The 26,158-nt window shown below is 36.6% G+C and overlaps 2 protein-coding genes across 7 annotated transcripts in view; one reads left to right on the top strand and one right to left on the bottom strand.

The window, feature by feature from the left end:
- The window catches only part of rols (zinc-RING finger and ankyrin repeat domain-containing protein rolling pebbles), an 81,182-nt gene that overhangs the window by 4,556 nt on the left and 50,468 nt on the right, over nt 1-26,158 (top strand). The window lies entirely within an intron of this gene.
- Nucleotides 9,042-14,134, bottom strand: LOC110178867 (uncharacterized). Of its 3 annotated transcripts, XM_086829393.1 has the most exons (4): nt 13,540-14,134; nt 13,295-13,486; nt 10,566-11,362; nt 9,042-10,363 (listed from the first exon to the last, which is right to left on the bottom strand). In XM_086829393.1, exons 3-4 carry the CDS (start codon nt 11,205-11,207, stop codon nt 9,296-9,298), a joined length of 1,710 nt encoding a protein of 569 aa, XP_086685519.1. In that variant the 5' UTR covers nt 11,208-11,362; nt 13,295-13,486; nt 13,540-14,134; the 3' UTR covers nt 9,042-9,295. The 3 variants fall into 3 exon arrangements, with proteins under 3 accessions (XP_086685519.1, XP_086685520.1, XP_086685521.1); XM_086829394.1 differs by lacking the exon at nt 13,295-13,486 and having other exon boundaries at nt 13,591-14,134; XM_086829395.1 differs by lacking the exon at nt 13,295-13,486 and having other exon boundaries at nt 13,581-13,628.

Below are 26,158 nucleotides of genomic sequence, written 5' to 3'. Positions count from 1 at the left end.
TTTTCCCTGTGCAATACTGTACCAAATTAGAAAGGGAGATCTGTGCGAGGATGATGAAGAACTGTGAGCTGTGAGTGGCAATGAGTTAATTTGCTGCCAAAACACACCCTCGGGCCTCATTAGCTTGCACTCTGAGTGAGATTTATAGACGAGCTGGATGCTGGATGCTGCTGCTGGCTGCTGATGCTGTTGCTGTTGCTGCTGCTGATGCTGGCTGCCGGCAAATTAGTTGGAAATGCAAAAAACCCTGGGGGTCAAACAGACAGGGGCGGAGGTTGGCAGACTCTCTCAGCGGGTTGCCTAGCTAAATGAGTGCTTAAAGTGTCGGCTAAGCTTGCCAAGATTGCAACTGGGCAACATGGTAACTTGGTCATATAGCAGCAGGGCCGTTCAGCATAAAAAATGAGCAGTAGTCAAGCTAAAAAAAAATGGCAAACTTGGCTCAACTATAGGTCTCTTTACAAACCCATAAACATGTCTGTTAAAGAGTTTTAGGTTTAGGAGTTTAAACCTATTGAACTCATCAATATTTCAGTGTTTTCTCTCTCCTTATTTATAGTTTTAAATATTCTTACTCACTGATTAGGGTTCAAAGTGTTAGGTCTTCTTCTTTCTTGACTAATTTTAATACTTTATGAGACTGAGAAAACTTTATATTACTCAGCAGCTGGCTGGCTACACCCTAAACAACATAAACATGTCCACAGCTTGTGGGGGAAATTATGACTTTCCATTTGTTTTTGCATTTGCTGTGACACTTTGAGTTATTTGACACTTTGCAGGCGCGTATCATCTTTCCCCTTTCCTTTCGCCTGCCTGGTCTTTCTTCTTGCCAGTTTATTAACTCATTATTTTGAAATCAACTTGGCCTGGCGGGCGAAAACGTGTTGCAGAAGTTTCTGCCTGACAAGTTGACTGAAAAACAGCAGCAGCAGCAACAGCAGCAACAGCAGCAGCAACAGCAGCAGCAGCAGCAGCAACAGCAGCAACACGACGTTGTTGCCAGTGCAACTTGCGCAACTTTTCTTCTTCGCAGTCAAGTTGATTAAGTACTCCGACACTCTTTTCTCCCATTAACGAACGAATATTATTCATTAACATTTCATATGTAATTGGGACAACAAGAAGGAGCTTGCTCCGGGCGGCTTTTAATTGAAGTAATCAATAATTGCGGCATATCTTTCATTTGCATCGGGTCTTTTTTTCTTTCCGTTTTTATTCCCAGGGAATTGTGAATTTTATTTTTAACCGCGCACAATTTGCACCAATATTAGCAACTTTATAAAATATTCAGAGTCTTGGGCATAAAGTTTCGCATAAAAAATTCACAAACAAAAGAAATTTTGAATGCGCCGTTTATGCGGATCTAAGGTTAAGCCTCTGAAACTTTTTTATCTTAAATGCCGAAAAGGTATTCACAATAAAGCATAAAACCAATTAATTATTTGCACATTTGATTGTGTTTTTTTTATTGTGCTTTTTCTCTATTTTGTTGATTGCAAAATTCAAGTAAAAACAACATCGAGGAGCTACTGCCACCACTGCGTAACACTTTGTTGTAGTAAGAAAAAGATAAAAAAAAACTACACCCAAACAACTATTCATATCTCAGCTGTGCCGGTTACAGGTAATAATAGTTAACAAGTACAAGAGTTCAGAAATAAATATATTTCAAATTAAGTAAGGAAGGGTTAATAAGGAAGATTTAATAAAAGTTTCTGTGAGCTTTAGGTACTTTTTACTTATGGTTTATATTCCTTTGCAGGGTATTTAAATTTCAGTCAAAACCTTGTAATAATGTTAAGAACGCATTTCCGACCCTATAATTCATATATATTCTTGTTCAGAATCGACAGGAGAATCGATCTAGCTATGCCCGGTCAAAAAAAAAATTTTCGATAATTTTTCAAAAATTCAAAATTTTATAAGGGGTTACATCATTAAAATTGTGAAAAATTGGCAAATATTTTAATTTTCTGAAATTAAAAATTGAGTATGCAACTTTGTTAATCTACTAAGAACTAACATAGAACAGCTTTCTGAATTGAAATTCATGCATTTTTGGCTTTGTTATGAGATTTATAAATTTCGATTTTGTCAAAATTGTCATATTAAAATATCAATTAATATCGATTTAAAAAATGCTCAAATTTTACACTTTCCTCTTCGATCCAATAACTTAATTGCAAGTTGCAAGGGTATATAAAGTTAAACTTCCCGAACTTAGTTTTAGTTCAGGTTATTATATATATTTTAAGGTATATCAAGATCCATTACTATAAATGGTGATTTTTAGTCAATGTTTACTGTACTTGAAGCGTATCTGTGGTAGTCGGTGAGAAGTTGTAGGCGTGGGTAGTTCGCCGATGTCTTTGGGCCTGTCGGTATCTGCCTGTGATGTGTTGAAAGAGCGACTTGAACAAGTTGCCGAGGACATGGCCACCGAAATCAAATGAAGTGGCAAAAAAATAAAATACAAAAATTTAAAATATAAAAAGAGAGGTAGCGACGAGATACAAAATCGTATATTCGCGATCTGCTCAATGGATTTGCAATTACATTCATGAAATTTAATTGGCGATGGGAAATAGCCTTGAATGGCTTAACCATGTGGCGACAATGTGTTTGTGCAAATAAATTTTATGGAGAATAATGCAGAGCCCATTGAGAGGAGGAGGCCTCAATATGGGATCAAAGCGATCTCTAACCAGGCTGATCCAGAGGAGTTTCCCTTGGCCTCGAGTCTTGAAGCTAAATATCTGACTTATGCATCTAGCACTGCGCCCTATCAGACCTTGCCATCGCCATTAAAGTTTGCCCATCTGCCCCATTAAAAAATAAAACGCTTTAAGCAACTACAAGTTTTTGGCCAAAAGTCACGTTTTCACCGATGGTTGCCTCCCCCCTGCTTTAAAGTTAAGATCAACATGCGATAGATGGGCCAAGAAAAGAAAACCAAATGTAGAAAAGACGTGCAAAAAGAGGTTAACTAACATTGCTTGACTTTTGTTTACATATGCAAAATTTACCCATAAATATTTGCACAGCAAACCTAGGCTCTATTTCTGAAGTATTTAAACTATTTTCTGTTTCAGCCACAATTTGCCAAGCAAACTTTTTTGTATTCCATTCCGATAACGTGGCCACAATTGTTTGTTTAGACGGCAAACGGACAACAACAAGCAAAGCCAATTACCGTTTTTAATTATTTGCAAATATTGAAAAAGTCCAGTCGTCTTTTTTAGCTTGGCGCCTCAGAGGGAAAAAAAATAAACCTAAAAAAAGAATTCGAAACCTTATCGATGAGCAACAGGTGCGCCAGCTCTGGGGGCAAAGTGTGAACCACGCCAAGGCACAACCTTTGCACAAATGTGTGTGTGTGTTTTTGAGTGTGTATGATTTTTGTGTGTGTATTTATGTGTGTATAATGTCACTATATCTAATCTTAAAGGTCGTCACATTTCGCGTGCCGAATTCCATTGGAATGAGCCATGGGAAGGTACCCCATTGATAGTTTATACAGGTACAGGTTGTTCTTATATGTACATGTATCTGGGGATTGTAAAATATATAGAAATATTTTTAAAATATATCTTTATATAAATTAAAACATATTAAGATTAAAACTCGAGTAGATTGTTCTTTTGGTAATGTGCTTTAAATAATACAAAGAAGATATTAAAGTCAAACTAAAGAAATAATTAAAAGGAGTTCCAAAAAGGAACAAAATGTTGTACAGTTCCTTGAAAAAGGTATACAAGTAAATGTAAAAGTCCAATTAATTAACTACCAATTTATCTAAATAAATTAAGATGTAATGTAACTATATTTGTAGTAGTCAAACTCCAAATACAGCATTAGCCAAGCTTAGCTCTAAAACTCTTTTAGAAAACAAATCCAATAAATTAAACCTAGTATTCCCTGAACCTAAAAAAATGTAATTTATGTATCTAAATCATATTTACATATTTCCAAATAACCAAAAAGTCAATCTCGATATCTAGCAACCCACGTGCTGGAAAACAATATGAAAATCTCGCTTTCCAGTCCCATTAATCTCTCAACCTCCTTGAGTTTCTCATATCTGCCATCATTTCACATCTCCAGTTTGTTACAAAAAAAAAAAAACAAAAAAATAAATAATTTGTTTGCCAAAAATCGAAGAAGTGTGGGCAACGAGCACCAACAAAAAATCAATAATTTTGAAGTGCACTCGAATGGAAATTCACAACTTTTTCCGCATTTACACAAAAAACTCGTTGCTGTCATAAAATCGGTGATTGTTTTGCCTTTTTTTTTAAGGTGAACCCCTTGGCTGACTAATTTTTGGCAAATGAATATGCGGTTTGAGTGTTGTCATTCATTCACTTATTGTTTCCTCTTTAAGAAAAAAATTTTAAAAAATATACGTAGCTGATTTTTTACTTTGTAAAGTGGGCGTGTCGCATTACGGTAATTTATTAAGTGTTTTTCTTGTTGTTTTTCTCACTCTTTTTAATTGCCGCTCAGATGATTTAGTGTCTTTACTTTCTGCCTTTCCTCTGGTTGTCTTTCTTATGACTTTCACCTCGCCAAAGTGAAATTACGGCCTAATGACTAAACATTTCATTTAATTAGAAGATTCATCGCCAAGAGAAATAACAATGAAAAGGGCGGAACATAAAAAGGGTTTGTTCAACTCTTATTTTTAATTTTGAATTTTTTCTCATTGCTCATTACAAAAATTTTGGCAATCAAGGAAATTGATCTGACACCTGAAAACCCAAAGAGGATTAAAGGTGTTTCGGTTTCGCTTGGAATTTTGATCGATGTGAATGAATTCTGAGAAGGAAATATATTATGGACTTGGTTTTATTCCCGTATATTATCGTATATTCCATGTAAAGCTTTCACAATCTCTTGCTGTTATTTTGACATTTTTTGGAAGTTTGTTGTGGAACCCTTTTGGGGTCTCCTCTGAGTCACCGGTAACCTGCAACACGTTGCAATGTTGCAACATTGCAGCGAATTAATTTATCAACATTTTACCGCTACACAATGTCATCGCAAGCAAAGAAGTTAGCAGCATTAAAAGGCAATAAATTTGTCGGACAACTCGCCTCGTTCTGGATCTCTCTGGTTTCGACTTCCAAGAAGCCAAAGTGGCCACTCGATATGGCCAAACATTTCTGAATATCTCCGGCTTGGTGGAGGAAAACCTCGACTGAAGTTTGATTTATGCGTTGCGATGCTCAATGGGCGATACCATCGGGGTCCAAGGAAGTACTATACTCTCTTGGCGGGTTCGCAGTCAAATTTCCAGGCCCAAACGGCACGACTACCAAAATGCGCTTTTGCCGGCCAGCGTCTTGCCTGGCGGTTAAATGCAGCCAAACATAAATTATAGGCCATGGCTAAGTAGGAAAAACTCTGGTTGAGCCCAGCACCGGGGCACAGTGGGAAAGCTAAACTAGATAAAGTCATTTCGTAGGCATTTTCTTATAAAAGAAAGAGTTTTAATTATTACTAAAATGAAATGAGTTGTAGAAAGATCTTTTTACTGGGAGAATATTCGTTCTTTATTGATGTCTTATCTTTTTATGTGTACAGGAATCTAGTGATCATTATTGTTAATTTATTGTTTACGATATATTTGTATAGATTTCTTCTTGAAGATAATTATAAGAAGCCTTTGCAAGAGACTTAACTATAGACACTTGAAGATACTTCCAGATGCATTTTATTTATTTAGGTGTATTTTTGGATATCTATATAATATATATAAGGCTTTCTTCTTCGAACTAATAATAAGAACATTTTTAAAGTGACTTGACCATATGAAACTCGAAAATATTGCTTAATTAACTACCAGATGCAAGCTATGCAAATTGTATCTTACAGATACTAAATTTAAGCTGTAAAATGGCTGTTCTTAAACGTATTTTATTGGGTCTTTTTAGGGATTTTGAGTTAATGATCTAAGATAAAATTAAATTTATAAATTTATAATATAATAACACAAGGAATCTACATAACTCCCCCTACTTATCCCACAGTGCCTGACATTTCCCAGCCCGCTTTCCTGGCAGCACTTTTCGCTCTGCCTCCACCAACTTCCCCCCTTTGCTACTTTCATAATATTGGCAAACATTTAACGAAAGTCCAGTCGGGGTTTGGCTAAATGCATAAGCACAATACATGAGCACAGGAACTTCAACTTCAACTTCAGTTTTAGCTTCAACTTCAGCTTTATCCGCGTAATGCAAAAAGTTTCCCTGAACTGCGGATGCTGGGCTCTCTTGTGCCGCTGCTTGCCAGCTTCCAAACGATCCGCAGACGACTTACGGGGACGGATCGGTGGATACATGTAGCCGCCGTCAATGTTTCGCCTTTGTCTCGTAAATTTTAACATTTTTATTATAAGAGCCAGAGCCAGATCCATACATATACTCGGCTGCTGATTTCTCACACAATGCGCGCGATTTATTTTGTATGCATTGCGAGGCTGAAATTGATTAATTACAAAGCGGAAGACTCGGCTGATCCCCAACACATTTTGTTATTATTATTAATATTATTATTTTTTATTCGTGGCTTCATTGATCAGGCTTAATTTTCAGTATTATTACGATTACATAGAGCTAAGTCTAGTGCGTTTCGTGACTACGATTCTTTGATTGTTGTTATTCCATTTATTGTTATTTCGAAGGTTTATGCATTATCTAGTTGACACTGACACCAGTGACACTTGCATGAATTAATGTTATGGAAATGTTTGAATCAATAAATGTGGTTTAATCGTAATGAAAATATATTTTAATGGGTTAAAAAGTAGGAGAACCAGAGAAGTAACAATCAAGCTATTACATTATTTGTTAAAACATTTCTAAAGTGCTTACTAAAGAATGGAATCTTATGTCATGTCTTGCCTGTCTTTCTATACTACCATGACTATTTTTTATATCAAGTAGCACATGTTCTTGAGTCTATATAATTACATGATCTGGCGCCTCGTAAATTCCCAGGCAGTGCACAAAAAAAAAGCAAAGACTCAAAGTGAAATCTCAAGTGACAATGGGTGGGGAGGGCGTTAATGCCAGTCGCACTTACACTTAATTGCTGTCAAGTGTTTTGCAAACCCCAAATTTGCAGCTCAAGTGTGAAGGAAAGGAGGGTGGTAAATGTCTCTAAGGGTTATCTGGTGGAATGTCAAAGCAATTAGTTCCAATCGACTCGCGCTAGATACAAATTTGTACAAGTATCTTTTCCTCGTCAATGTGTTGTGGTGCGGCAAGAAGTTGACACACTCGGCTTTTGATGTCACATGTGTGTTTGCCTTTTAATGATTCTGTGTGCTACTTAAATTTCACAGAATTCTCGTTGTTATTATTGCTTTTTTTTCTTGTTTTTGTGGCTTCTGTTTTTAATGAGCTATTAAAATGTTTGGGGAATCGTACACACAGAGACATGTGTAAGAGCAAATTGCCATGTAAGAACAACACACGTAACCGAATCTTTCTCTCGGTAAAGTTTATTTTTATGAAGAGGATTTAGTTTATGGGAGATGCTTCCACATAATGAACATATAATGAGATCAGTTCTATATTTATATTTTGTGTAATCTTATAAGTAATAGTTAAAAATAACATTTCCATGGCTAAACTAATTTGTAACTTCTTTTTCGTTTCAGGTAAGTCTTGTCCCAGTACATTGGTTAACACTTTTGTAAGTAAATATTCATAAACAAACAATCTGAAGGTAAATTTACACTTGGATTAGATCATGCCAAATGTGTCACAGTCTTGAAATATAATCCCTGTTTCCTTCAAGTAATACGATCTCTCGGGGATTACTATCCAAATCGCTTTAGAAACTTACTCTACTTATTAAGTTGTAAGATGTTGTAGACAAGACCTGTATGTTATATTTGCCAAATCATTAAACATAATTAGCCGGCACGATATGATCTCATAACCAGTTTGTTCGGCTGGCAAATCCTTTAGTTAATTGGCAAACAGAGGGCAGAACAAAGGAGCTAAGACCTCTTCTCTACCTGTGTCAGTCTAAAATTCATAATTCAAACATCAATTCCGAGAACACAAAGTGTGGACACAATATTTCATAAATGTCTGGCCCAAAAGTCTGGCGACTGAAACCGAAGCTTGTCTTGAAACTGACTTCCTTTTGGCTGAAGTTTCATTTCGGTTTTTATTTGCAATCAAACACAAAATGCACAAGGCATTGGAAGAAGCTACATTAACCTTCAAGTCGAGGGGGTTCGTTGGTATTACTTTTTTGACAATTTTTTGTTTCGGTTTTGTTGCGCAAATAAAACAACTACAGCGCCGACACAACGACTCCGAGTTTTGTATCTAAAATCAACAAGTTCACGACGACATCACCAGGCCAGGCCAAAAACAGAAAAGATAAAAAACTTTAAAGCGTCAAGCAAATACACAAAAAAGATACCCAAGCACCAAACACAACCACAAATACCCCTATTCATTGCCAGACCTTTTGCTTAGAAGGTAAATAGAAGCCCGAAAACTCGCTGAAACCTCTCCACCGAAAGCCCATTTTGTTGACAAGTCAATACAGATAGGGTATTCCGTCTCCTCTACTCAATGGCTTTTCAAGGGGGTGGCAAAAATCATTTTGGGGCTCTATTTCCGCTTAGAGCTGTATGTTTCCATTGTGACAGTTTCCAAAAGGAAAAATCCTCTATTCAAAGGTGATTGATAATGAATTTGTAATGGTTTGTTTGTACTTTTGAACAATATCTTAATAGAAATGGTATAGAAATAGTATAATTATTATTAAGAAACTATAAGAATTAAAATTCCTTTATAGCATTAACTGAAAGATACTCTGTTGATGGACATATTGCTGATTTCTCCTCATTATACCCTTCCAGGGCACTTAAATTGTAGTATTAACTTTGGCTTCTTCCTTGCTTTTAATTAAAACAAAAATAGCTTACTTACCACTGACATTAATTCAGGTTTCTTAAAAGTATCTTATTTAAGTAATTGAAACCCCATGAGTAATGCCACTTGGAAATCGATCGTCAGCGAATTAAATTTCGTATTTTTAATGGCAATTCAATACATTTGATGAACACTTTTGAGGTGCCACTGTAATGTAATAGCTGACGAATATTTCGCCTTCAAGTTACAAGAAAACTTAACCGCACAAGAAGTCAAGTTAGTTGGTTTCATTTTCAACAGTTTTGTTTTGAGGTTTCTTTAATTATGTTTAGCTATCAAGAAAGTAATTTGTAACTATAATTTAAATATATTGTAAAGTATGCATAGATTTACTCTTCCACTTTGACATCCTGGGACTTCTTTTTAGCCTTTTGCTCTTCTAGCATCAACTCCTCGATCTTCTTAATGTTCTCTTCAATCTTCTGCCTTTGAAGTTGCTCCTCCTGGCTGAGCTTCTCAGCATTGGGTTCCAATTCGGAAGCGGGTTTGACCTTGCCCTCCGCCTGGCTATCGCCTTCAGTGCGTCTGCCCATTGGGAGGCGTGTGACCAGGTGGGGAGGAACTCTTATTCCTGCTCCTATGCGATTATCGTTTTTGTACTGACCAACGGCTCGGACAAATGGCTTCAGTGGACAACCCTTGGCCGTGGCCTCACCCATCAGTTGACGGGCATAATCAAAGAAGAAGGCATCCTCTCGCAACTCATCCAACTGGGCCTCCCTGTTGTAGTTGGTATCTGGACGTGTCTCCTCCTCGATACGTTTCTTTACCTGCTCATCCAACTCCTTGCGGAGATCTCTCATACGCTGGAGTTGCTTCTGGCGCTGCTGCCGCTTGAATTGGACATTGGTCTGATCGTTTTTGAGGCGAAGTTCCACAGCCTCCCTGCGGTCTTCCTCCTCCTGAAGTTTGATCTTTCTGGCCAGTTCCTCCTCTTCTTTTTGTATGGCCAATCGAGCGTTTTTAGCCCGCTCTCGGACTTCCCGCTTCTTGGCCTGCTCTGCAGAATGTGCCCTTCGCATCTCCTCCAGCTGACGCTTGTGACGCTCCTCATCCTCACGAGCACTGTAGTGGAGGCGAGGGGCCAGCTCCTTTGCTAGCTTCTCATTCCTCAGAATGCGCTGCTGCACTCGCTCCTTGGCCCTGTCTCGCTTGAGCTTCTCTAAACGTCCCTTGGCCTGGTTGTGGACATCGCACTGGACCTGCTCCACTTCCTCCAGCATTTGGAGACGCTTCTGACGCTGCTCGGACATGGCCAGGGAGGCCAGAGCCTCTTCCCTTTTCTGGCGTTGCTTGGCAAGCTGCTGCTCCTTCTCCTTGTCCTGCTGCTCCTTCAACTGGCGCTGATTACGCTCCCGTTCTAAGCGTGCCTGCTCCAGCTCCTCGGCTTTCGAGGCCTATGAATAAATGGTAATTTAGTAATTTATAGATATATTTGGGAAGATTTATATATTAAAGAAGTTTTATTAAAGATTTAAACGTGATTAAATGTGCTTTTTGTTAAGCAAACAGCATTAACAAAGATGTTAAGACCACAAAACGTGTGTCAAGATGACATACCACACATCTTACTGATTAATATGTATATATTAATATTACCTGACGTTCCCTTTCCCTTTCCGCAATGGCCTGGAGCAGCTCCTTCTTGTGCTCGCCCAGCTGCTGGCAATGCTCCACATGTCGCTTTTGGGCCTCCTCAAAGCCTCGAAACACCTGCTCCTGATACACCTGCCTGTCCAGTTCCGCCTGACGTTGATTGGCCTTGGCATATTCCTCTTGCACCTCTCGCTGGGCATTGATGCTGCGCAGGACCTCACTTTGGAGCCGGGCGCACTGCAGCTCCCGGGGGCCGGGACGCAGTTGCTCCAACAGCTGCTGTGCCGCCTCTATGCGCTTTTGCCGGGTTTTCTGATGCTCCTGACGGGATGCCTTGGTCTCCTCCTCTGCCAGACGTTTGGCTTCCAGCTCCTGCTTCTGCTTCTGCTGCAACTCCCGAGCACATTCCTCCTCCTGGGAGATGCATAGATTCCGGCCTCCAAACTTCTTGAGAAGCTCTTCCCCACCAATTCGCATTTTCTCATCAGCTTCGTGGCGCAGTTGCTGGAGATGCAGTTGCTCCTGCTTTGCGGCCTGGCTGGCATTAGCACAGATTCGTTGATACCTGCTTCTAGAGATGACCACCGGTGGCCTTTCCCGGACAACAGGTTCACGTCGCTCCTGTGGCAGCCAGGAATACTGCATTGTTAGGGGAATTGTTAGTAACTGACTGTATAGGAAGGGTCTTTATAGGTTGAGTTCTTGGCGTTTCCATGGGTTATAGGTTTTGTTTCCACAATTATGGGTTGTCTTGGAGTTGAGAGGGTGGTTTTCTGGGGTCTTCTTTTCTATATTTATCCCTTGAACTATATTTTATGATTTTGATATACCAATTTATTACTTAGTTTAAATGTATTTCACATTTTCTCAACTTAATTAAAAGCTGTATAACATTTTCTTTCATTAATGATAGCTTTTACTGACTAACTCCGATTTAATCATTCCATTAAGACATCATGCCTTCAACTCATCATCCTTAAAAGTGTTGTAATGAAATGCCAAAACAGATATTGTCAAGTGTTTGCCAACATTTTGAGTAGTTTATTTTAATTAATTAGTTTTGTGTGCACACTGCGACAAGCCACTGTCAACGCAAATGGCCAGGTTGAGCATTTGGTTTGATGGCTTAATTATGTCCAAAAGTAATGGGTAGGCCATTTGGCATAGTCAGTGCAAGTGACAGGTTTTGTGATAAAAATGGCTGATACTTTTGGCCATTACACTGAACCCGCAATCTATGGCCAATCTCTAATGCGGTTTTGAGCTTCCCGGTTGAGTTGTTAGCTCATTTTTGAATGGAGAGCCCATCCCTAAAGGGCACAACCATTTGGACACGCTTCATTTGGAATCATAGATTTAACTCAACTTGGTTTAAATAAATTTAATTAACACCTGGCTGTGAATGCCGAACCTGGGGAATATTCATTTCCAATTTTGAATTGGGTCAGTGCTTTGCCTTTGTCGTTGTTTGGGGTTTATGCCACAATATCTAACCAAAATAAACACAAAGCGATAAAGGGGTATGCCCGGCCTCAAACTATTTACACCTAAATCCAGGTTATATATAAACTTTATCGGAGCACAAGCCATTTGAAACTTTAAGGGACAGTAAGTTCTCGAAAGAACTACCTAAGGTTATTAAATAGTTTCCTAGAAGCAAAAAGTATAAACTATTTAATGAATAACTCTCCCATTGACCCTCTTTGTGAATCCCTCAAGATTAGTATTATTCATTTATTTGATCATTTAGAGCACTTTACAGTTTCCCAATACTTGTAAAGTAAAGTGGAATATAACCTGCTCACTTACACCATTCGAATACAACACCTTCTCGTTGGAGAGACTGCGTCAAGTACCCCGATTCTTATCTAATCGAAACTTATTGGCTCCCCATAGACTTTTGCCTGATACCATGTAAATATACGACTGTCCGATGCTGGTTCTACTTTGTCTTGCTGCCCAGAGACAGCCCGGACATATATCACTTGATCTTCAAGTGCGAATGACAGCTCGGAGTAGGAGAGACCAGAGACAAGAGACTCAAGACTCAAGACTCGGGACCACAAGCCTTTCGCCTGACCACGACGACTACCGTCCAGTTCGTTGCTTCCACTTGAATGACTTCATGTGCCCCCGGTCGGAAAACTTGAAAAACTTGTCTTTGTCTCCACAACCAGAGAGGCTGGGGGCAAAAGGCATGGGGAACTTGCACTCGAGAACAACACGGCAACAAGGGAGCCCCAAGAATATATGTAGGTATGAAGAGGAGCGGACGAGACTGGGCCAACAAATGAGTGCAACTGTTTTGGCCAAGAAGCCGCAGTCCAGTTTTACGTGAAAGCAGAACAATCCCCAGGGACTGGGATTGTGGCCTGTGTATCTGCCGCCAATATATCTGCAAAGTATCTCCTCTTTCTTCTGTTGGTTAGAGCAATTAACATGCAATTAAGAGACGTTTCAATCTCAAAGAAGAGCCAAAGAGCCATGGCCAAGACATCGTAAACACTTTAAAGCGGTGGCAGTCTACAAAACTTTTGATGAGCTCCGATCTTGGGGCTTCTCGGGAAGCTTCTAATTATAAAGTTCCGATCGTTGGGCACACAGAGTGTTTCTAGCGAAAGTTTTAGACAGGAAATTGATGGGATGTTTACACACAGAAGCAGTGAAAAATGTGTGTGTAATTTATAAATTTTAGTCATCAATCAGATTGGGTTTTAAATCACAAGGCACACCTTTATTTTAACTTAAGAAGTAAGCTTCAAGAATTGTAAGAACTATTTCTGGACACTATTACTTTGCCTTGTCATGTGTAGAGGTATCTCAGAGAACAACAGTTTTGATAGGCCATTTCTTGTCTGTAATCTTGAGAGCCAAGATCAGTTTATAACAGAGCCAAGTCGGCTTTATGGTTTGATTTATGAAACCTGTCGGTTAAGCGATTTATAAGCCGTGTCAAAAAACAATAAGTGCCAAATACTTGCGAGGCTTATGTCATCTTGAACATATAGTACAACTTACACAAACTTACAAATCTAGAATGTAATTGTATAAGAACTGTGTGCCCGATTCTCTGGATTCTCGTGACTCGAAGTGAGACGCAAATTAATGTTGAGGCCTTTCAATTTTCGTGGGGTTAAATCAGTTGAACTCTTAATTGTGTATTTTCATTATCAATTGAGAAGCGCCCAGTTCTTTTCACTTCAATTCGGTTTAGTTCATTATATAGAATACTTGAATAGTTGATTTCATAGGGCGTTGAATGTGTGTGGCGTAGCTATTTGTATTAAGTTTTCCATGTCTGTTTGCCAACAAAAAAAAACAACATTTCAATGTCAACTCGATCACGTTTTCTACAGCAATTTGTTGCTGGATTTTGTTCGAATTTGATACACTCTAAAGAGCGTGGCAAATTGCCCAAGTGGCTCAAAGGAGGAGGAGGAGAGAGACTCGGTCTTACATGAGGTTTTACATTGGTTTTGTCATCCACTCACACACACACCTGATACTGCGATTGGGTAACTAGGTATTACCACTTGAGGTTGACTGCTGCTAGTTCGAGCTATTAGTTCTTCATCTTCCCAGCCATAGACGCTGCTCATGTTTTGCCCATAATCTGAGGTTAATCCGGTTGGGCTTGGCTGCGTCTCAGTGTCATTTCAAGTGCTCGCCGATCGCTCCACAAACGCTCCATTAATCAAATGGGTAATGTAACATCGGTCAGATTATATTTCAAGTTTATAGAGATGAGTATAACGATGTGATTATTATAGTTTAGTAAATGGTATTTCGTAAATACTCTAGATTACTTTTTAAATTAGGTAATTATTAGGCAATTAGAAGCTACAAATGCAAGATTCTTGGCCTAAACATAACTTTAAATTGATAATGGTTTATAGTCTTCAAATGGGTTATTAAATTTATATAAATTACTATAAATTTCACCATTTAAATATCTTTTCTTCATCCATTCACTGCTCAATTATGACTCATTTAAAACAATGACAGCTATAAATATTATTCTTGAAATTCTTTATCGACTTTGTCAAGTTGACTTTTTGCCAAACGAGAGAGAAGCCAATTCAATCTGTCAATCATACAATTACAGATTTCTGTAACCGAATATTCTAGCTCATGGATTGATTACACAAACAAATATTCCACTCACAGTGCGGATTCTTTTCGATTCTGACCAATAAAAATCTGAAATCAATCAATCATAAGGCATTAAAAATGTTATTTTGAGATACCAACAAAAAAAAGTTGAAATAAACTTGATGTCGGCGGGGCCAATCACACGCTCTATTTACAGCAAATTAAAAATTCAGAAACTACAAAAACATAGACCGAACGAGAAGAAACAAAAACCCATAAAACTGGTACAAATATTGGTCAAAATATTTACCAGCCACGCCCAGGGACAAGAATTAATGATTAATGATCATCGCAGCACAGAACGAAGCCGAGAAAGTGCCTTAAATGCCACAATAAACGTTATTAGATCGAAAGGGGAAATTATATCTTACACACATTATTAAACACTATTGAAAATGGCCACAAAGGTGAGGGAAATAGAGGCTAAAATGCACTGGGAAAAAATATCTTAAAGAAATTTAAGATACTTTCTTAAAGGTTTAAAGGGTTTGCTGGTAGAGATTTAAATTAAATCAAATTCTTGTCATGAGAAAATGATTTACCATAATTCTTGGACAAGTTTCATATCTAGAAAATAGGAAATATACTTTTCTGGAGCTTAGATATATCTTTTTGAAAGTATTTTTTATACTCAAATTTATCTTAAAGTGTGTGGCATCCACTCCAAGTGGCGCCCACTCGCCATATCCCATCTTCATCTTCATTTGGTATGCGGCTCATCTGCTGCCTTTTCCAGATAATCATCGATGGCGTCGCGTAACGCGCCGGACAAATGCTGAAAACTTGTCAATCCCTGGAGAGGGGGGAACCATCTAAGATTCCCAGATGTGTGGTTAATTTATGTAGATTTATGCCCAATCCAGTTGAGAGAAATATCTTATAATTTGTTACCAACTTCTGCAACGACCGTAGCGGAGCCCTCTTAACCCATTAGCATAATGGACAAAATGCTGGCCATAAGAAGAATCTTCGTCGGTAGCCAAAACCAGAAATAGTTGAAGAATCTGCGACAAAAGTAGCAACAAATATCGTTAATGATGTGCTAATGTCGCCAAACAATATTTGACAACCAAAACAGAAATATTGTTTTTACAAATTATGGAAGTTGTGCCACGGGGCTCTTAAAATATAATAAGCATAAAATAAATTATAGAGATAAATATCAGATAAAATTAATGGGAAGTAGCTACCTAAGTAGTATATATATATGTTTTTACCCTTTTGCAGGGTATTATAATTTCAGCCAAAAACACAGTGAAGGAATCATTTCTTGATCAGAATAAACAATGATAAATTTTTCGAAATTTCAAAAAATGATAAGAGGTTACATCATTAAAAGTGTTAAAATTTGAGAAAAATTTGAATTTTTTAAATTTAAAAACGCAGTATGCCTAATTGTTAACCTAACTAATATAGAAAAGTTTTTCGATTGGAAATGAATTAATTTTTGAGTGAGTTCTGACGGATTTTCTCTGTGAGAGTATAGAAATTTAAATTTCCAAAAGATTCTTGTTAGCCATAATTTAAATATCAACCTTTAGCTACAATATGTTCATTTTCCCCAGAAAACATATATGTGATATCTAAGATCACAGATTGAGCATAATTTTGTGCAAATATAGACAAACTCATTTTATTTGTCATTCATTTTCGTGTTCCCGTGAATTTAGCATAGCCGAAAATTAATTTTAGCACATTAGCAAGTTTTATAAACAATTAAGATGACAGTATAAATTAGCAAGGCAAATTTTTCCAAGATTTATTGCCAAACAAAAGGAACAGGGACAGTTCCAATATATATATATATATATATATATATATATATATATATATATATATATATATATATATAACTATATATATATATGGTTAAATTCTTACCCAACTTGTGTGTCTATTTCTTATTAATACGTTTTCGATGAAAATGAGAAATTAATTTGAGCGGCTTGTTTGGTTCGCTTCTTCGTTTTTTTTTCTCACTCCCAAAGAAATTCGAATCCCAAATTAGCCACTTAATTTCGTTTAATTAATTTCAATCTAATTTTTAAACCCCGAAGGGGAAACCAAAACAAAAGCCGACCGACTAGTTGGTCAGATACAAAATGAGTATTTTGGGCAGATGATATTTCATATGCATAATTATGCATTTTAGTCCAAGTGATTATGCCTTAAACTAATGCTCCAAGGTCGATTCGGTATTAAAGTCTTTTGTTAATGCAGAGTTTATCTAAATCGATTGATATGAAGTGGAATGTTTTGGTTTTCTTTGGAAAATAACTTTAAAAACAGATCTAAAGCTGCAGATATCTGTTGTTTATGGAGTTTCTATTTCGCGTTACTAAACGGTTTTTAAAGAAGAGCTTATATAAGTTATATAAATACATTTCTGAATAGGTGTAGTCTTGATTTGAATTAGGGAAACTTTATTGATAAATAAGTAATCTATTATTTTGTATATCCTTTTAGGATATAATTTTAATTTGAAACGAAGAGAAAGATTTATTTCATTTAAAATATTATTAAAAATGTGATAATTTCGGGTCTTCAAGAGGCCATAAAATACTTAAAAAGGAACTGATTACAGAATGTCATTTAAGTATCAATTCAGTGCATAAATCTTTATTATTTATACAAAAAAATCCAGCGAAACAAAATTTTAAAATTTCTTGGGCAATTTTTCTAAATTTTTAAAGGGGTTACATCGTTAAAATTGTCAAAAATTGACAAATATTAGCTTTTCGAATTTAATATGCAGATTTTTAAACCTAATAAAAACTAACAGAAAGCTGATTTCTGAATGGAAATTAATGCATTTTATGCTTAGTTATGAGCAATTTTCAAGTCGATAGAATGATCAAATTTTCCCATTACAAGGGTGTGAAAACTAAACTTCCTCTCATTTTGAAAAGTTTAATTTACAAAGTCTTCAATTATTTATAATCAAAACATATTCAACATATAATAATGAATTATTATAGTACATTTTATAAAACTATATAATAAATTCTTATTAATAGATTATAGTCTTTCACTTTCCCAGAAACTAAGTCAATGATTTATAACCTTTTCTCACCTGCTCTTCATTTACACCACGCACCCGCATTATTCAGGCAATTAAAGCTTAACAAATTGCTAAACTTATATAGGCTATAGTAATATATATATAAAGCCAAAGTGAAGGCGATGCACTAAATCTTTGGTAACTTGAATCGCTGGCTAAATGCAACCTACAAGCCCGCATTAGCTGGCCAACTGATCGATGGTCGCTGCCAATTATGGACAGTGATCTCTGGACCGCGGCCACAACTCCCAAATACGATACGATACGACCACGACGACCCACAAAACCAGAGACTCGGACTCTCGAAGACTGTTTGTCAAAAATGTCTCATGAATGGAACTTGAATGAATGATCGAGTGAATGAATCAGCTGTGAATGCAGCTGGGGCGTATTGGAAATGAATGAATTACCCGATAGACGACGACGAGGTGGCCAACTTGTCTGGGCTGAATTTTTGTTTGTTTTTGGTGCGTGGGCTTCCCCCAAAAAAATGGCAAAGAAAAACAAGAAAAACGAGCAAAAAATTATTTACAAGTACATCGAAATCCCGCGGCATTGACTTGGGCGCTTGTCTGGGGGGCTAGACACTCGACGTCTTCCACAATGAAATTGTCACTTTTCATTTTGGTTTTGGAACACCACTGCCCACATTGCAGCGGAAGTGCCATTTGATTTATTCGCATTGGTTGATTTTATTTCTGTATGTGTGTTGGCAATTTCCGGCCGGCTTGACACACATTTCCATGTGTCGCACAAAATTTTTTAAGTGCCATAAATATTCATTTAACACCGTCATACATTTGATTTGGCTTTTCGACTAATGGAGACATTATTTCACCCGCCACTCGATCGAACTTTGAGATGATGATGATGGTGTCTTATGCCGCACACATGACTTGGATCTTATTGCCTTTCCAGGAATCTGGGTCAATGTTAAATTTTAAATAAAAGAAATTAACAACAAAGTAGAGCAAAGAAGAAAAAAATATACTTAAACCAAGTCATATTTGGTTAGAAGACATAAGTCATTTGATGATCGTTTTATAAGATGTGGTTTTAATGGGTTTTGTTTAAAGATGCAAAGCAAATATAATTTAACAAATGAAATATAAATAGTATATAGATACTAGTAAGCATTATTATTTTTTTAATAATACTTTTAAATATGTCTTAGTTTTCCCTGAGGTTAATCTTGAGCATCGATTGTTTTTTGGTTAATAATTCAGTTAACTTTTAGGTCAGAATAATACCCATTATACTTAAATATTTTTACACCACTAAGTTCTTCAAAATGAACTAAAATATGTTAATATAAAGGTTCAAAGAAAAACCTTTCCAACTTGTTCTTCCTGCGGCTTTAAAGCCATTTCAATAATCTCTTCTCTTTAACACCTTTTTTTCCATTTTGTTCATAGTTTTTCTAGTGGGTTTACCCTACCAAAATGAGCGATGTGCTTCTGCTCCATAGTCCAGTTGGTTAGTGGGGAAACGCCTCGTTTTTCCTGGCCAAGATTTTCCCTGAGGCTGCGCTTAGGTAACTCTTCTCGGCCCAGGTAACTCACGACTTCACGAACTTCCAAGTGCAGCGCATCAAAGTGCAGAATCTCACGAAATTTGCCATTCGAGCGGCCATTTGGGTTATTTATGGTTGCCGATTTGTTTGCGACTCATTTAACCGGACAGCTCTCGCGGTTTTATGACACATTTAACAGTTCGTTTCTGGGTTTTTACTTCGCAATTCAACGATGGTGTTTTGCTTTCAAAAATAAAAATGGAAGAAAAGTTGTGGAAACAAAGAGTCAAAAGAGAAACATCCAATTTCGCGCTTAATTTGATTTGTTTGGTTTACTTTTTTCTTCTTACCTGCCTACCGTTTTGCCTTTCATATTATGCTTACCTTTCTTTTCTTGGGCTTAAGTGTGTTTTCTTTACTTTTGTCGCCACTTGAAGATACGAGTTCTATTTTGAAATGAAAAATGGTTTACAGAAAGGGTGGTTCTCGTTTTCAAAAACGCCTTAAATCAATTAGATTTCACAGAAAATGGTATGGAATTATCTAGCTTCATTTAGTCTTATTAAACTTTGATTTTAAAACAGCTTTATGTAGCTTAAATATTTTCTAGTAACATATAGTATACATTTATTGACACATCACTCAATTATTTTTTTTGCATACTAAAACTTCCTCGGAATAATGCAAATTACATTACCCAGGAATACCGGTATAATTATATACCGCTTCACTTCCGATTCGTTGTCGGGAAGCTGACTCATTCAGAGATTCAACGATGACAAACACAAATCCACACAGAGATATTTTAACCAACAATGCCAACCATGACCCACGCAAAAAATGCACCACAAAGGGAGTAAAAAAATATATATATATACTGCCAACAAGAAATCGTGTAATAAAATATGTTATAAAAAAATATATATAAAACAGAAAACTTTCAACCCACGCAGTGAACTTGAAAATGTTTTATCGAAACAAAGCCCTTCAAAGTCATCAAAATGTGAAACAAAACATGAAAATTATGTTAAAAAGCAATTAAACATAAACAAAACAACACAAAAAAAGGAAAAATTCAAAGTCAAAGCAATTTAGTAAAAAAAAATATTGTTAAAACTGTAAACAATGAAAAATCGCAGCAGTGGAAAGAAAATGTTCCATTTGACCGGAGATCGATTTAAAATGCGCTTAAAAAAATATTTGGCAAGCAGACAAAATAAAAATAACCGTTATAATGAAGCGTTTAATAATTCCAACAAAATTTATTTATCAAAACAAAATTATATAATTTATTAATTTGCTTATCTAAACTAAAAGCAAACTTATTATATAATTTAAAGTAATATATTAAATCAGAGACTTGAATTCTTTGTTTACTTAAATAATTTCCTAGACATACTAACAATTAAAGCTTAAAATCACATATACATTTTATAAAACCTACTAATATTTAGATATACCTTTAGTAAGAATTTTTCGGAAATGAAAACAGGAAAAGTTTCTTTTTTTAATACTTGAAATAATGCTTAATTTTTGGCACTTTAATTTAGTATTTATGTCTGTGGTGTGTGGGCTTGTTTCTGGCTTTTTGCTAAAGTCTAATTGGGACTGCAAAAAAGCCGTCTGCTGTGGTTGGCAATGTGGTGGCCAGTGGCCAGTGGCCTGTGGTGGTGGCTGGGTGGTTTTTCTATCCGGTGGCAAACTGGTAAATGGTCCATGGTCCGTTGGCTGCGCACTTCAGGCATGAATTGATTTGGTCTGGCTTCGGGTCCAGTCGTCTGTCAATCAATTGTAATGAATACGCATTTTTTCCATTTTGAGATCTCGACGGGAGCGTAATCCCCTCTCCCTCTCCCTCTGCCCTCCGCCCTATGTCATGGTTAACCCGCTGGGTCAAAACTGTTTCTCCATTTAACCCTGAGCTGTCCAATCAATGTAGGAGAACCCCCATTTAGAATAGCCCTGACCTGACCTGCGCAAAACAGTTGAAAACCATTTGAAATACTTTTGCTTGCAATTAGAGTTGATATAAATAAACTTTGGAACTGGTAAAAATAATACACATAAAAGGTTTTGTAGTTAAACATAAAGGTCTTAAAATTTAATGCAAGTATATGTCATGGAGTAAAAAATCGTATTATATATTTGTACACCTTTGCAGGGTATTATAATTTCAGTCAGAAGCTTTTAATAATGTAAAGGAGTCATTTCCGATCATATATATTCTTGATCAAAATTAACAGGAGAATCGATCTAGCCATGTCCGGTCAAAAAAAAATTTTCAAGATTTTTTCAAAAATTCAAATTTTTACAAGGGGTTACATCATTAAAATTTTCAAAAATTGGCATAAATTTAATTTTTCTGAAATTTTAAATTGAGTATGCAACTTTGTTAATTCACAAAAAACTAACATAGAACAGCTTTCCGAATTGAATTTAATGCATTTTTGGCTTAGTTATGATGATTTTTATGATCAAACTACAAGTGTATAAAAACTTTGATTTCCAAAAGATAACTTTCTTCTTTTGAAGAAATTGGCCGTACCCTATTCTTAAATTTAATTTAAATTCTTTTATAAATATTCAAAACTCTTAATACTTAACAAACTTATAATTTTTATACCCTTGCAGGGTATTATAATTTCAGTCAGAAGTTTGCAACGCAGTGAAGGAGGCACCTCCGACTATATAAAGTATATATATTCTTGATCAGGATCAACAGCCGAGTCGATCTAGCCATGTCCGTCTGTCCGTCTGTCCGTCTGTCCGTCTGTCCTTCTGTCCGTCTGTCCGTCTGTCCGTCTGTCCGTCTGTCCGTCTGTCCGTTTCTACGCAAACTAGTCTCTCAGTTTTGAAGCTATCTGAATGAAACTTTGTAGTTAGCCTTCTATATACTCTCACTCGTATATATGTCGGAACGGGCCGGATCGGACGACTATATCATATAGCTGCCATAGGAATGATCGTAAAATTTTTACAAAAAATTTTTTAACTTTTTCAGTTTTCAATAGAATTGGATCAAATTTAAGATATAGCCATTTTATTATAAAATTATATTATAAAATTTTATGAAAATCGGACCAATATATCATATAGCTCCCATAGGAACGATCGAGAAATTAATACAATTAAATTTATAACTTTTTTAGTTTTCGGCTGATTTTCATCAAATTTAAGGTATAGCTATTTTATATTAGTCTTAAATTTTTTGTCAAATTTTATGAAAATCGAACGACTATATCTTATAGGTGCCATACAAACGATCGTTTGATGTAGAGGAAAAATGCAAATCTGTGAATGTAAAACTGCAAATATAATATGTATAGGTGAATGAAATGAAAGCAGGTATTATTATTCATTGTTTTTTAACACAAATATATATAATTTATATTGTATGGATTCCTATTCATAGAAGTTCTATCTGCAAGGGTATATAAACTTCGGCGTGCCGAAGTTAGCTTTCTTTCTTGTTAATTTATGCATTCTTTAAATATTATTTACTAATTTTCAGTGCTTAACACTCCCATTTATGAGGCTTTTGTTTTCACATTTTCACTCTGACACTTCAAAATATTTAATATCACCTTGTCGAATCTTTTTATAATGCCTGTCTTTTGTTTATGCCCTTTTTGGAGAAGAACAAGATCAGCTCGTGCCCTTTGTTTTGGTTAAACCTATTTTAATGGCTCATAAAATCGAAAACTAGTTTCACAGATATTCATCGCTAAAGATTAGATAAAGGGCTTCGTTGTTAACCTTCCAAATATGGAAACTTCTTTTTCGTATTGCCTAGTGGGGAAATATCTACCCAAGAAGATACTTTGGAGTTAAGATACTTTGCTGTCCTGCAAATATAAATCACACTAAACTTTACTCGTATAATTTGATCATTAAAAATATAATAATAACTATGGTTATGATTACAGGGTTTATTTTTCCTCCTTTTGACCCTTCTAGAAAGATTCCCACATTCCTCTAACTCTCTGAGAACCAATTTACCACTTATGCACTTACAAAATTTGAATTTGCGGCAAAAAAGTCCGCCACAAACTGCGGGTCTCATCACTTCGCATTCCATTAGCATTCCGCTGGGAAACGTTTCGGTTTCGGCTTGAGGGAAAAACCACAAATTGAATTAGGCCCGCGTTTGGGTATTAAGAAAATTGTAATTCGCAAAGAAATTACATAAAGGAAAAACAAGTGCCAACACTGGCGCGCAGACAGATGCAGACACGCAGATTCGCCCACACACCGACTATATGTTACTATATAGCCGTACGATCCGAGCGTCGGTTTGCCAATTTAGCAGAAATAAAACGCCCACATGGGACGTGGCAACTTGGAAGCTTTTGAGGGGGCAAACCGGCAAGCCGCAACTAACATTCATTAAAGACCACAGATCCAGAGAGACAGAGGCAGGAAAATGCGGCGGAAAATTCAAATCAATTTAGCGCAGACCGCAGTTCACAGTTGCAATGAATAAATCCAATGAGAGGTAGAATTGTGCCGCGCATGCGTAAAAAAAAAAAATAAGGAAAATTCAAAGGGAAGGCGATCCCTACTAGCTCTTTGTCTAATTTATTTATTTAGATTGAGAATCATCATTGCTTGTAGACAATTTCCAACTAGATCTTTATGAGTGCATTGAACTCCAGTATGTACAGGCTCTGTTTCTTTCTCATTTTGGCCATAATTTATGAGCCAAGAATTACAAAATTGCATCCACGCAATTAATTTGTTTAAAGCCCATGAAATTAAAGTATATTTCCACGCTCTATAGAACAAGGTGCGTGTCTGAGACATGATTATAAAAATGTAAATGTTGTACATGAGTAAAGCTATCTCTTGGGAAAACCCACACTCTATATTAGATGAAGACTTTTCCTCAGCAGCTGCTTCTCAAAAAAAGCCTAGAGATAGGCAGGAATTACAGGAAGTAATTAATTTTAGCAAGAATCGTTTGCTTAATATATTCAGTTATTATTGTAAATGCATATTTAGAAAATTTGAATCTTCTCAGAGTATGACTTTCTTCCATCGATAACCCCAAGAAAACCTCTACCGATGTCATAGCCCACACAGAAAATTGTAACCTGGGTGGACTGGGAGGCAACAAATCATCATGTCCAGCAGGTGACTTGACTTGGACTCCAAGATAACACTTTATCGATTGCATAAGCCATGTCAGTTGGACAGTACGTTTTTGGCCTGGCCAAGATGCATCGCTTGGCTTAAAGGCAGTCCAAGTGGAAGACATCGGCATCGATTCCTGTTCGAGGCTTTCCGAGAGTGGGATACAAAATACGACGACAAACCGCCAACGAGAACCACGTCCGGTCGGCTGGTAAAGTGGATTACAAGCGCATGGGCTTCGACTTCGACTTCTACTTATATTTCAACTTCCATTTCCATAGTCACAGTCACAGCAACAGCTAAAGCCATTCATGCCCACTTGACAAAAAAATATAAATAAAACACAGGAAAGAATGCTGTCGATGATTAACTCGACTATTGGTTTCCCAGTAAACCAATTCTTAGCTTCTTCTTTAAGCTTCTTGATATATCTTAAGAACTGAAGTTAAAGAAAGATATCTAATTTTGGACGTATTTTTTTTGCCCTGAAAAAGAAGTTTCTTGTAATATAAAACAAGTACTGGTAATAAAAACTGTCGAGCTTTATGCCTCCCATTTTTATTGAAAATCAAAAGACTGCAGTTTGATTTTTTCGCTGCTTTTTCTACATTTGCCGCGTGGGCCGTCACAGCTGCCAGTCTCTGGAGTGGAAAGGAATCAACGAGGAGGCCCAGCCCACATGGACTTATCTTTGAACTTCACTCCAGTCCCGGCTGGAGTTGGCTTCGGACGAGGACATGGATGTGGACTTGCCTGTAGACTTGCCTGCTGACCGCAAAGACTGTGTGTGACCCCTTGTGCGCACATGGCACCATTTATGAACAACTGTTTCGCCAACAAGTGTGCCCCGTCTGACATTTGTTTGGCCGCAGACAAAAGGCAATTTGCATACAGCACAAAATGTCAACTATGTGCCACAAACAATTGCCGATGGCATGCGCAGGCGCAACAGCAGAAGCAGCAGTAAAAAAATGCAGCAGATGCCACAAAAGCGAGGGAAACCCCTCTTTTTTTTACAGGGGTGGCAGAATGCATATTGGGGTTGCAAGTTACCAGTTAAATGGAATATATGCAACTGCAACTGACGTCCCTTAAATTGCACATCTAATTGAGGTAGACAGTATGCAAAAACAACGGATGACACATACAAATTTCACTTTAAAGTCATAAATTTAAACTGCTAAAATAAAGGGGGCACTGTTGCTTTTCTAGCATCTGTCATAGAACTAGTGACTAGTTTTTATAGACTTTCATATGAAAATTATAAAGTAATGAAAGTTCAAAGATAATCTAGAAAGAAAACTGACTAAATTCACATTCTCTGAACCGATATTTAGTGATATTTTCATATGAAAATTTTTTGCGACAAATCAAAGCTTAAAACTTTCATAAGTCAGTCAATAATGCATTAATTTCAATTCGTTAAGCTTTTTTAAGCTAGGTTTTATTACGTTAATAAATCTGCATACTCAATTTAAAAATTTCAAAAATTACAAATTTTGTAAAAATTTGCATTTTTGAAAAATTTTCATAAATTTATTTTTAGACCCAACATGGCTAGATATATTCTCCTATTGATTCTGATCAAGAAAATAATTGATTTATGGGGTCGGAAATTACTCCTTCACATAATTACAAGCTTCTGATTAAAATTAAAATACCCTTTAAAAGGATATAAAAATAAAGGATTTTATGAAAGAACCTTGTTTCTGAATACCTCTTTTCATTTGTTTTCTG

Source organism: Drosophila serrata, unplaced genomic scaffold (genome assembly GCF_035046125.1).
Source record: "Drosophila serrata isolate PLE 108 unplaced genomic scaffold, ASM3504612v1 contig_204, whole genome shotgun sequence".
In the NCBI taxonomy this organism is placed as follows: Eukaryota; Metazoa; Arthropoda; class Insecta; order Diptera; family Drosophilidae; genus Drosophila; species Drosophila serrata.
The sequence above is the reverse complement of the archived record's forward strand: the minus strand, read 5'-3'. Positions and strand labels throughout refer to the sequence as shown.

Excerpts from the sequence above, each read along its gene's own strand:
- LOC110178867 (XM_086829393.1), bottom strand. The coding sequence starts at position 11,207 with ATGCAGTATTCCTGGCTGCCACAGGAGCGACGTGAACCTGTTGTCCGG. Across the intron at positions 10,364-10,565 it reads AAAGGGAAAGGGAACGTCAG|GCCTCGAAAGCCGAGGAGCT; the intron begins GTAATATTAATA and ends ATTTATTCATAG.